The sequence below is a fragment of the Anomaloglossus baeobatrachus genome, chromosome 5 (assembly GCF_048569485.1).
Source record: "Anomaloglossus baeobatrachus isolate aAnoBae1 chromosome 5, aAnoBae1.hap1, whole genome shotgun sequence".
NCBI lineage: Eukaryota > Metazoa > Chordata > Amphibia > Anura > Aromobatidae > Anomaloglossus > Anomaloglossus baeobatrachus.
In genome coordinates, this window is record NC_134357.1 from 502,505,609 (window position 1) to 502,518,680 (window position 13,072).

General features: G+C 47.2%; 1 protein-coding gene across 1 annotated transcript in view; it reads right to left on the reverse strand.

Moving 5' to 3' along the window:
- LOC142311955 (uncharacterized) overlaps positions 1 to 4,635 on the reverse strand; it is a 104,684-nt gene extending 100,049 nt beyond the window's left edge. The window contains exons 1-5 of the mRNA XM_075350822.1: positions 4,370 to 4,635; positions 4,076 to 4,223; positions 3,767 to 3,946; positions 3,561 to 3,684; positions 1,259 to 1,356 (exon numbers count right to left, since the gene is read on the reverse strand). Of these exons, the coding sequence (XP_075206937.1) occupies positions 1,259 to 1,356; positions 3,561 to 3,684; positions 3,767 to 3,946; positions 4,076 to 4,147 (474 nt within the window). The 5' untranslated portion in view covers positions 4,148 to 4,223; positions 4,370 to 4,635. The remainder of the gene's footprint in view (positions 1 to 1,258; positions 1,357 to 3,560; positions 3,685 to 3,766; positions 3,947 to 4,075; positions 4,224 to 4,369) is intronic.
- Between the last annotated feature and the right edge of the window lie 8,437 nt (positions 4,636 to 13,072).

The following is a 13,072-nucleotide window of genomic DNA, read 5'->3' on the forward strand; positions in this document are numbered from 1 at the left end:
TTGGATTTCGGTAAGGCTATGTGCGCACGTGTGCGTAATTCATGCAGTTACGCTGCGCTTTGTAGCGCAGCGTAACTGCATGCGTCCTGCGTCCCCTGCACAGTCTATGGAGATTGTGCAGGGGCCGTGCGCACGTGACGTTTTAGAGCGCAGCGCTTCGGCTTCTGCCGAAGCGCTGCGTTCTAAGAAGTGACATGTCACTTCTTCCGTGCGCTTTGTCGGCAGCTCCTGCTCTGTCTATGGCAGGAGCTGCAGGCAGAGCGCATGGAATCGGCTTTTTTTTTTTTTCACTACGGACATTTCTGCAGCGATTTAAAGCGCACATGTGCTCTTCAGATCGCTGCAGAAATTTCTGCAGTGACTGTACGCAACGTGCGCACATAGCCTTAAGCTCGAGCCAGTGGCGGCTCGGCTCCTTGAACTGAACCTCCACGGAACTGCTCATCTCTAGCCATGACAGTCGACGAATTTTGTGGAAAACTCCATGTGTCAGGTACTATATTGATGACATCTACTCTGAATGTTGTTGTTTTTATTCCTTTCTTAGTCATCTGGTCCTGAAACAATGATGATTTTTCACATCCACAGCTCATCTCTGCAGAAAATCGCCACAGTCCTCCCTTATGAGTTACACCTATCACACCTTCTTCACTTATGAACAAGCATCTCCACACTATACATGCCTCCCACTGCCCCATCTTCAAACTGTCCCCGTCATGATGCCCCTACTCCACATTAAGCCCCCTCTTCACACTGTCCCTCTCATACGGCCCCCTGACTATTCAATCCTTGTGGGTTCTTCCACCATAGGGTAAACAGTTGCCATGAAGAGATGATTTTAGTCGGCCACAATACTTATGTAAGCTAAAGTGTCCAAACTTCCATCCACAGATATCAGAGATACACAGGTCGTACCAAGAAAACATTCCCACATTATTAATCCAACTCCACCAGTTAATAACAACATTCTCAGTATAGCCTTGATAGCATTGCAAGGAAAATCCTCACAATGTTGGTTGTTATTGAAATGCTGTTCCTGGCTAATATAGCACCGATGTCCGTATCTGAATTTTCTAAGATCATTCAATCTTCTAATTTTAAAGTGCAATAGTGCTGACAACCGATGACGTCATTTTATACTGCACTCTGGGGGTCACAGGTCTCACTCCATACATCAAAGCTCCAATCAGTAAAAAGCAGGTGTATAATAAATGGCAATTCAGTGTATAAGACTGGTGGACACCTTTTATCCATATACCTGATGATCCTGAGGAAAAGTGACATTTTCTTGTTTACAGTCCTGTGGAAGAAGCGGAAGGGGACATCTCTCTGCTGTTGTCCTCTTACTGGATAGAACTGGAGGAAACACAGGGACTGAATTCATTCTTTACATACAGATAATTATACACTGAAGATCAAAATTAGAGAACAAGACACAATTTCCTAAACATTAAGGTATTTGTGTAGTCCTATGTAATTATATCCTAACATGAGTAAACTAGGAGTATATTAAACTTGTTTCATAAATTGAATTTATTCTAAAGCACATAATAGAAATGTAAATGAGATAAATGAAAAAGAACACTGATCAAAATTAAAGAATACTTTCAGATACCTGCAAGTTATTGGTGTTATCTGGCAGCTGGTGCTAATTTCCTTAATTACCTGACAAACCCTAACTATCCAGTTTGCACTGACTGCACTGCAAAAATGGTGTGCTGTTCCAAAGTAACTGAAACTCTCTGGTAGCAGGTTGTCCAGATGAAGGCCAAAGGGGTGACCCTATCAGCCATAGCAAGAGAAGTTGGTTGTTCTAAGTCTGTGATTTTGAGAATATTGCATCTTTACAACATCACAAACTCTTTCGAGACCCCCAAGAAGGCTGGTTGCCCTCGGAAGACAAATACAAGACAGGAAAGGATAATGCGAAGAATCTCCATGGATAATCGTTTCAACACTGCAGCTGGAATTGCTCGCCAGTTCAGCACTGAACAGGGTAAGAATCTGTCCCATCACGACGTTTAAGAGCATTTGGACTTAAAGCCCACTCTGCAGTGACCAAACCTCTCATTATCAGAAAGAATGCAAAGTCTAAATTCACCTTTGGTGAGGAGCATGTTGTGTGGACAAAAGAGAAGTGTTCCACAGTTCATTTTAGTGATGAAAGCAAGTTTAATTTATTTATGTCTGATGGGAAACATTATGCTCAGGGTGGCACGGTGGCTCAGTGGTTAGCACTGCAGTCTTGCAGCGCTGGAGTCCTGGGTTCAAATCCCACCAAGGACACTATCTGCAAGGAGTTTGTATGTTCTCCCCGTGTTTGCGTGGGTTTCCTCCGGGTACTCCAGTTTCCTCCCACACTCCAAAGACACACAGACACCATGGTGCAGCAGGGAGGATTCGTGCTGTTACCATCTGTGAACCCACTAGAGGTTTTTTCATTAAAACCTGCATCTCCATATTTGAACTCCCCTGATGAATAGTTTATAGGAAACGCGTCGGGAGAAGGAGATTTTGGGAGAGGACAGCTTGTCCGATTGGAAGGGATCCCGGATCCAGAGTGGAAGGACCCGTGGATACGCCTATGATGGTGGCAAACTGTCTTTTTGAAATATGATACACCGACAAGGGTGAGATCGTTCCATATATTTCTATACAAGATCAAACAATGATATGATGGGGGTTTGATTATGGTATTTTCCCCTAAGCATTGTTATCTCTGCTCTGAACCAGTGGGCACTTATTGGCTGTTTTTGACATCCTGTCAGGTGTCTGTGTACCCATTATAACTGGCCTAAGGACTGTCTGGTACATGATCATTGGCAGTACTACGGTGAAGGGGCTCTGAGGTCTTGAGTGTAGCCCATCCTATTAACCAGCTGGTGCTTTTTCTGGTTCGGTTGTGACACCTGCCAGCACGCAACTATTATTTATGTGTCATTTTGTTAATGTCATTTGGCAGGGTGTATAGGCCCTTCTCTTTTTTTAGGGCTATACATTATGTCTATCTCTGCGAGACATTGTTTTTAAATAAAGGCAAGGTGTTCCTTTCCTTTTTTTAGAGGAATCAATAAAAGTTAATTTTTAGGTATTTTTTGCTGTATTTGGTCTCTTGATCATTTATACCTACCAGTGGCTGCATTATATATGAAAATAGAGTGGACCAAAATCACAGCAGAGCAGTGTGAGAGACTAGTGATGTCCTGTGGATGCAGATGTGTTGAAGTCGTTCAAAGCAAAGGCCTGTACACTTCCTACTGATTGGTGACTGTTGTTAGCTTCAGAAAATTTACTTCTTTTTCTCAGTGGTACAGTCATTGCTGTTCTTCAGTTATGATCATCACGTTTTGGGCAAAATAAAGGGTTCATGGTGATAAACTTTGTATCTTTTGTAAAACACTGTTCTAGTGGCATGGTGTACCCCTTACAAAAAAAACCCTCCAAATGTTACAAATGTTCATCAATGTAGATTACATTATTTCTGAAAAAAGCAAGTGATCATACATTGTTCTAATTTTGATCTCCAACGTAGAACGTGTGTATTTAGTCCTGTCTATTACCTGGTGATGTGAGGGGCTGGGGATCCTCCATAATGACGTCCTTGTACAGATCTTTGTGTCCTTCTAAATACTGCCACTCCTCCATGGAGAAATAGACGGTGACATCCTGACACCTTATAGGGACCTGACAAATACAATGATACCGTCATCCCCCGATCCCTTCATAGCGTTACTGTATAATGTCCCAGCATTCCCAGCAGTGTCACCTCTCCAGTCAGCAGCTCAATCATCTTGTAGGTGAGTTCTAGGATCTTCTGGTCATTGATGTCCTCATGTATCAGGGGGTGAGGTGGAGGCCCCGTGATTGGGCTCAGGGGTCTTCCCCATCCCTCAGACTCAGGGTCCTGACAATACTCACTAGAGGTCTTCTTCACTACTGTGTAATCCTGGTTATGGAGAGACACATTAATAAATCTCACTACAGACATTTCCAGAGTCCTCACCTCTCCAGTTCTGTCCATCTGTTATTCCCATAGATAAGAATGATGTAATGTGACGTCATCAGAATCTCTCACCTCTCCAGTAAGCCGGAAGAGGATCTCTAGGGTGAGGTGTAATATCCTCTCCACCATCTTGTCCTTATCCATCCTTGATGGGTTTCAGGAAAGTTCTGATCTGAAATATGAAATCTGAAGATCTGAGAGGATCCGATATTGTAGGGACCTGAATGGGGAGAAGATGACGATGTAACATCAGAAAGATCCCATGTAAGAAATCTCCGGAGCTGTTACCGACTTCCCGCTTTATAATGAGCTCAGCACTGAGGGGTTAATGCCCTCTGCACCCAGTAATGGGGAATCTCCACATACCTCCTCCTCCTGCAGAGCCGCACACTGGATATATGGTTGAGCCTAGAATGTATGAGCTCCTTCCAGGTTAGGGGCGTGACTGGTTTGGTTGGTGGGCGTAACCATGTTTCCTCCCGTCAACTATAAGAATGTTTTTCCCCTCCGTAGCCTCATCATGTGTGGGTCTTACCTCTAGACTCCACTTCTGTTATAAACAACTCCATGCCCACGTGGAAAAAAATAATGTTTATTCTCTCTGGAAACGTCGGGTTGCAGTTTGAACCTGCCCCTATCACGTGACAAATTACATCACACCTGGAAGGAGCCCATACATTCTAGCATCTACCCTAGCTATATGCCTGTTCTGTTCTTACAGGACCTGTGATGATGTCACATGGAGGGGAGGAGTCAGGGGGTCACATGATCAGCTCCTCAGTGTGTGCAGGACTCTGCTGTGCTGCAGAGTCCTGTGGGGTCAGGAGGGATTTACAGTGTGGATGTAGCCGCATGAGTACGATATGTATGTAGCATAGCCATGTGTCCTTATCACATATATCCCGTATTTATATCCAATGACATATTGGCCTGCTGTCAGATTAGCGTGTCTTAGTCTGAGGAGAAAGGATGCAGCAGAGGTGACATGGCCTGGGTCATCAAAAACGTTGTAGAACGCCTCCAGGAACATTTGCAGGTGCAAGGTTATGAGATCTCATCTCTTCTATCCTTTTACTGGCTCCTATCCAGGCCACGGCTCCAGATCCCGCCATGAACTGCGCTCCTGGCTCTGGTCCCCGCTTGTTATCTCCTCCACTGATTAATGGCGATCCAAACTTATGCAGATGTTTCCGAAACCAGTGCACACTGCATTTCAAACTTCTCTCCAACCACTTTCCCACTGACCATGCCTAAGTGGCCTTTCATAAGTCCTATCTTGAAGGAGAGGCTCTTGCTTGGATGAATCCCAATGGGAGAGAGACAATCCAGTCACCTCAAACCTGCAAACCTTGCTAGAAACATTTCGCAAGGTGTTCAATGAGCCGGGTCAAGTCACCTTAGCGGCATCTTTGCTCATTAGGTTGCATCAAAGAACACTCACCGTTGGCCAGTATGCCACAGGCTTTGCATGCTCTCTTTGGAAAAGGGCTGGAACAACGAGGCTCTTGTTGCCGCTTTCTGGGAGGCACTATCAGGCAGGATTAAGGATGAACTAGCTGGTTCTGATGTTCCAACCACTCTGGATGACTTTGCCACCTGGATTGACCTCAGGTTCCAGTAGTGATCTAGAGAGGTGTCCGGGGATGAGACCTGTGCACCTAGCACATTCCTTTATGAAGCTGCTCTTGCCTTAGTCATCCGCATTCCCCTCTCCTATGGAGCTTATGCACCGAGTCTCTGAGTTGCATCTGGTGGCTACCCGTAGCTAAAGCCAACCTCACCTCACCTCAGAGTTTCGGGGAAATACCCGGTCTGTGCTTAAGTCATGTCACTCAGGTATACTGTGTGGGTCCACAATTGCTCACCCTCGCGAGCATTACAGTTTGCTCAGACCATGGATCTCCCTGGCTCCTGTGCTATCCTGCTTACCGGTCTACAGCAAGAGATGGTCCGGCAGTGAGCACAACAGGACCGGATTCTGACCCATCTGCGGTCGGTGGACACCCGTCTGCATGCTTTGATACAAGCATCTCCACCCACCTCTTCTCCAGCTGCAGTGTCTACTCCACCACTAAATCCAGCTCGAGGCTCCGATCCTCGTTTGTCAACTCCTTGATCACGATTCCCAAAAATACAGGGGATTCATAAATCAGTACTCCTTGCACTTTGAACCATTGTCCCATCAGGTCAACACAGACCAGGCCAAATTGGCCTTTATGATGTCAAACTTGATTGGCAATTGTGTTGCTTGGATCAATCCATTATGGGAGAGGAGTGCTCCATTGATCCTGAACCTGCAGACCTTTTTAGAATTTTTCTGTAAAGTATTTGACAAGCCAGGTCAAGTCTCCTCAGCAGCATCCTCGCTCCTTAGACTCCGCCACAGAAGTCTGACCGTAGGCAAGTATGTTGACCATTTTCGCATCCTGTCCTCTGAACTGGGTTGGATTAATGAGGTGCTGGTGACTGTATTCTGGGAAGAACTGTCCTGTAGGATCAATGATCAACTGACTGGTCATGATGTGCCATCTTCCCTAGACGACCTAGTATCTCTGGCTAACCACATCAATCTCAAGTTGCAATAATGATCCAGAGTTGAAGAGGAGAAGCGAGGTTAATGCCACACTGCTGCCAAATGAACACATTGTTGATTTTTTTCATTAAGAAGCAACAATTTCTTCATTCGGCGGCAGTGCGAATTAATTAACCCCGTTTCTCCTCTCCAGCACCGATGATTAACCCAAGTGGGTCTACGGCAGCCGCAATTACTATAAAAGCTTTCATACGGGTTGTGACTTTCACAACCCTGATAAGTGAGTGTAATATCGTGCACACTGCATTTTAATATCTGGTAAGACTCTATTTGCGCTCTTTTGTTCTCAGCTTTGTCAAGAATGATCCAGAGAAACAGTGACCGTAGTACCGCGACCTACTGTTCCTGATACTGAGCCCATGGAGATGGATCAGGTATATCAGGCAAAGCCCCTCCAAGAGGACTGTGACACCGGAGAGGGGTGCTTCTACTGCCGAAATCCCTCTCACCTGATCTGTTTCTGTCCTAGAAAGCCAGGAAACTGTCAAGTGTAGGGTCTGTAGGACAGGCTACCCTGGCTGAGAGCAAGTCATCATCGCCCTTATCCATATCTGTGTCCATATCTAGTGACAACACCCCATTCAGCCAGTCAGCCTTTGTGGATCGGTATTGGATTCCTGTCCATCGACTTCAAGTTCCCATTGCAATGTTGTCCGTGAACAGAAAACCTCTGTCCGAGGCTATACAGTTCATCACCAAGCAAGTTGAGCTTCATGGAGAATGCTTCACAAGAGGAAAATCGCTTTCTACGTGCTATCAGGGATGTCGCACCCTCTGCTATTGTGTCGGCTGTGACTCTAGAGACATGACTGTCTTGGACTGGCAATCTTGACATATGCTCAGATCAGGTCAATCCTGTCACGTAAAGTGTCATATTCCAGTTTGACCTACTCGACCCTCTGTGATACCCTCAAATCCTCTGTCCTGCTGTCTGCCTACTGGATGTATGCAGATGTCTTTGACAAAAAGGAGGCTGATAAGGGGATATAATCTGGTGTGTATGAGTAGACTCAGGGCCGTATTTACCATTAGGCACACGTGGTCCCGTGCCTAGGGTGGCAGGATGGAGGGGGCGGCACCTTCTAGCAGTAAAAAAAAAATTTTTTTTGCAGAGCTCACAGCAGGACGCCGCAGAGGACGCCGCGATGGAAGCCTGTGTCAGAAGAGGATACTCACGTGAGCCAGGATGATGACGGCGGGCCCTGGAGCAGGTAAGTGCTCGCAGAGCTGAAGATTCATAAGGAGCTGTGGGGTGTCTCAAATGCAGACTGGAGATCTGCGTATGGGGTGGGAGGAGAGAGGCTGATACTGGGGGAGACTTTGGGGAAGAGAAGCGGATACTGGGGGAGGCTGGGAGGAGAGAGTCTGATGCTGGGGGAGGCTGGGAGGGGGGAGGGGCTGATGTTGCGGAAGGCTGGGATGGGGGGAGGCTGACGCTGGGGGAGGCTGGGAGGAGGGAGGCTGATGCTGAGGGAGGCTGGGATGGGGGAGGCTGATGCTGGGGGGAGGCTGGGAGGAGGGAGGCTGATGCTGGGGGAGGCTGGGAGGAGAGAGGCTGATGCTGGGGGAGGCTGGTTCTGGGGGAGGCTAATGCTGGGGGAGGCTGGGAGGAGGGAGGCTGATGCTGAGGGAGTCTGGGAGGGGGGAGGCTGGGAGGAGAGAGGCTGATGCTGGGGGAGGCTAGGAGGAAAGAGGCTGATGCTGGGAGAGGCTGATGCTGGGAGAGGCTGATGCTTCGGGAGGCTCGGAGGAGAGAGGCTGATGCTGAGGGAGGCTGATGCTGGGGGAGGCTGGGAGGAGAGAGGCTGATGCTGGGGGAGACTGGGAGGAAAGAGGCTGATGCTGAGGGAGGCTGATGCTGGGAGAGGCTGATGCTTCGGGAGGCTGATGCTGGGGGAGACTGGGAGGAGAGAGGCCGATGCTGGGGGAGGCTAGGAGGGGGGAGGCTGATGCCGGGGGAGGCTGGGAGGAGGGAGGCTGATGCTGAGGGAGGCTGATGCTGGGGGAGGCTGGGAGGAGAGAGGCTGATGCTGGGGGAGGCTGATGCTGGGGGAGACTGGGAGGAGAGAGGCTGATGCTGGGGGAGGCTGGGAGGAGAGAGGCTGATGCTGGGGGAGGCTGATGCTGGGGGAGGCTGGGAGGAGAGAGGCTGATGCTGGGGGAGGCTGATGCTGGGGGAGGCTGGGAGGAGAGAGGCTGATGCTGGGGGAGGCTGATGCTGAGGGAGGCTGATGCTGGGGGAGGCTGGGAGGAGAGAGGCTGATGCTGGGGGACGCTGGGAGGAAAGAGGCTGATGTTGAGGGAGGCTGATGCTGGGAGAGGCTGATGCTGCTGGAGGCTCGGAGGAGAGAGGCTGATGCTGGGGGAGGCTGGGAGGAGAGAGGCTGATGCTGGGGGAGGCTAGGAGGGGGGAGGCTTTTGCTGGGGGAGGGAGGCTGATGCTGGGGGAGGGAGGCTGATGCTGGGGGAGGCTGATGCTGGGGGAGGCTGGGAGGAGAGAGGCTGATGCTGGGGGAGGCTGATGCTGGGGGAGGCTGGGAGGGTGGAGGCTGATGCTGGGGGGGCTGATGCTGGGGGAGGCTGGGAGGAGTGAGGCTGATGCTGGGGGAGGCTGGGAGAAGAGAGGCTGATGCTGGGGGCAGAGAGGCTGATGCTGGGGGAAGCTGGGGAAGAGAGGCTGATGCTGGGGGAAGCTGGGGGAGAGAGGCTGATGCTAGGGGAAGCTGGGGGAGAGAGGCTGATGCTGGGGGAAGTTGGGGGAGAGAGGCTGATGCTGGGGGAAGCTGGGGGAGAGAGGCTGATGCTGGGGGAGAGAGGCTGATGCTGGGGGAAGCTGGGGGAGAGAGGCTGATGCTGGGGGAGGCTGGGGGGAGAGAGGTTGATGCTGGGGGGGCTGGGGGGAGAGAGGCTGATGCTGGGGGAGAGGCTGCTGGTGAAGGCGGGGGAGAGCGGCTGCTGCTGGGGGAATGGGAGAGAGGGGCCAATGCTAGAGACAGAGGACAAGGGTTGAGGGATAATGCAATGACAAAATCGATGGCGGGGGAGTGTAAGGACTCAGAATGAGAGGGGGGCAGCATTGGGAGCTCATTATGGAGAAGGGGCAGCATGTGTGGACTCAGTATGGAGTGGAACAATGTAGGGGAGTCAATATCAAGAGTGGGGTAGTGTGTGTGTGTGTGTGCGGGAGAGGTGTCTCAGCATAAGCGTTAGTGTGATGGTCTTAGTATGATGAATGGGGCAGCATGGAGGTGTCATTATGAAAAAGAGGAAGGCAGCATTAGGAGCTCATGGAGAGGGTCAGCATGCATGGGACATTTTGAGGAGGGAACAGCATGCATGGGAAACTGAGGAGGGAGCAGCATGCATGGGACATTGTGAGGAGGGGGCAGCATGCATGGGACATTGTGAGGATGGGGAAGCATGCATGGGACATTGTGAGGAGGGGGAAGCATGCATGGGACATTGTGAGGAGGGGGAAGCATGCATGGGACATTGTGAGGAGGGGGCAGCACGCATGGGACATTGTGAGGAGGGGGCAGCACGCATGGGACATTGTGAGGAGGGGGCAGCACGCATGGGACATTGTGAGGAGGGGGCAGCATGCATGGGACATTGGGAGGGGGGACAGCATGCATGGGACATTGTGAGGAGGGAGCAGCATGCATGGGACATTGTGAGGAGGGAGCAGCATGCATGGGACACTGTGAGGAGGGGTCAGCATGCATGGGACATTGTGAGGAGGGGGCAGCATGCATGGGACATTGTGAGGAGGGGGCAGCATGCATGGGACATTGTGAGGAGGGGGCAGCAAGCATGGGACATTGTTAGGAGGGGGCAGCATGCATGTGACATTGTGAGGAGGGGGCAGCATGATGTGAGGTCAATGTGCAGATCATATTTCATAATTGAGGAAGGTGTGGTGGGTATAATTTATAAGGGAGGGCAGTGTGTAGTTTATTAGGGGCAGTGTGACAGTCACAGTATATAAGTGGGGACGGTGTGGTGGGAATATTTTATACTCATGCTATGTTTTGATGTGTGGGAAGGAGAGGGAGAGAGAGTGATCCAGCACGATTCCTCCTTAGTTTAAAACATTAGGATCTTTATTGAAACTTCTTTAAAAACATGGTGAAGACCGAAAATAAACAAGCATAGTAAAGGCGCAATTCATGAGGGCTTTACGCGTTTCGGACTGAAAATAAAACCAACTAGTCCTTAATCATAAGTGTCTCATGAATCTAAAGAGGCTACTAAAATAGACCTACTCATTAAGTGAGGAAGAGGGAGGGGTGGAAAAATGTGTGGCAAAGCGTGTTAATTGCAACAGAAAAAAGAGAGAGAATGAAAAAAGGAGAAAAAGAAATAAGAAAAAAGTTGGAGAAGAAAAGGCAGATAAATAAATAACAGAAAATTCTCAAGCTCTATTCAATTGAAACTGCTGTTCCAAGTTATAAAAAACATATAAACGACATATAAACGATGAATCTCGCTATGTTCAGTAAATACATATTCAATTGGAAACACAAAAAATCTAGGAATCCAGACAACTAATCAAAAAACCGTGCAAATAAATACAATGGTGTATAAATTTATACAGAGAGAAGGTATGGTATATGGAAAAAATGCTAATCTGGTCTTATGTGGGGTAGTGGGGTGGGGGAAAGGTGGGGGGGGGGATGGGGGGAGGGGGGGGGTAAGGGGGGGGGGTAATTCCATGAATTTGGAAATGTAAATGCGTCAGCTAAACCCAGGATATCGTTCATTTTATCATCATTTCTACCTATTTTTTATTCTTTATTTTTTATTTTTTATTATTTATTCTTTATTTTTTATTTTTTATTTGACCATTGGCTGCAAATTAACATATCTCTAGATGGATAACATTCATAGGGGATGTACAAGGTTGGAGGTTAAAAATCCGAATTATTTTCTGTTTATTATATTAAAGTTGTATTTTGGCATTAGGTTAGTATATTGGGGATCATGATGATGGATATAATTAAATTAAATTAAATTATTCTCCCGCCTATTAAATATAGATTATATAATATAAATTTTTTTCATGAATATGTTTTTTATTTATTGTTATCCCACACATCCATAGCATTGATTCTATAACCGTCGATCTTATAATCGTCGATCTAATAATGGTTACACCAGGTCTGACTATAAATTAGATATCAAAAGATAGATAGATGAATGAGAAGCAGACGTGAAAAAGACATTCTTACTAATGACTGGGGTACATGTGTAGGTATAAAAATATAGGCTTAACGGCTTTGCAAGCCTCCTGTATGATAAAATCGGAGTTGAGTCTTAGTGATTAAAATGAGACCAGGTCTGGAAAATGAGGCGTAACCGCAGAGAGAATCTACCTAAAAAAAGTAGTCATAAAAAATCCCCGTTTACCTGGGAAATGTTAATACTAGGTTTACCTATCCCTTCTTATATCATTATGATAGATATAATTAAATTAAATCAATCTCCTGCCTATTAGATATAGATTATATAATATAAATTTTTTTCATGAATATATTTTTTTATTTATTATTATCCCACATGTCCATAGCACTGATTCTATAACCGTCGATCTTATAATGGTTACTCCACGTCTGACTATAAATTAGATATCAAAAAATAGATGGATAAATAAGAAACAGACGTGAAAAAAACATTCTAACTAATGGCTGGGATACATGTGCAGGTATAAGAATATAGGCTTAATGGCTTTGCAAACCTCCTGTATGATGAAATCGGAGTTAAATTTTAGTGATTAAAATGAGACCGAGTCTGGAATGTGAGGCGTAACCGCAGGGAGAATCTACCTAAAAAAAGTGTTCATAAAAAGTCCCCGTTTACCTGGGAAATGTTAGTACTAGGTTTCCCTATCCCTTCTTATAAGAAATTATTTACGGAATAATAAGTTTGTAATGTAGAGTGGAGTTGACACAAAAAATATATATATATATAAGGACATTGATATAGTTGTTAATTTCTATTTGGTGGTGAACCCAAAATTAAAATAAAATAAAATGTCCTAGGTGTGGAGGAGGGGGGGAGGGGGGGAGAGGGGAAGGGGGGGGGGGGAGGGGATATGGAGAACGGTGCAGGAAATAGGGTCCACATAGATTTTAATGTATATGGTTAGAAAATGAAGCGCAAGTCCGAACGGTAATTGAAACCGCTCGGATAACGTGAATCTAATTTCAAAATCCATTTTGCTTCAGCCATCAATAGGGCTTTAAACCAATCGCCTCCTCGTGGGGGTCTGGGAATAAATTCCAAGCCTGTGATTTTCAAGGTGGTGAAATCTGCAGTATGGCATTCTATGTAGTGCCTAGTTAATCCTGACAAGGAGCGTTTCCTAACCAATGCGGCATAGTTAAGTGAAGTCCTATCCTGAGCGGCAATAGGAATACGGATATGCTCCGAAATCCTGGTTCTCAAGGCTCGAGAGGTGCACCCTACATAAAATT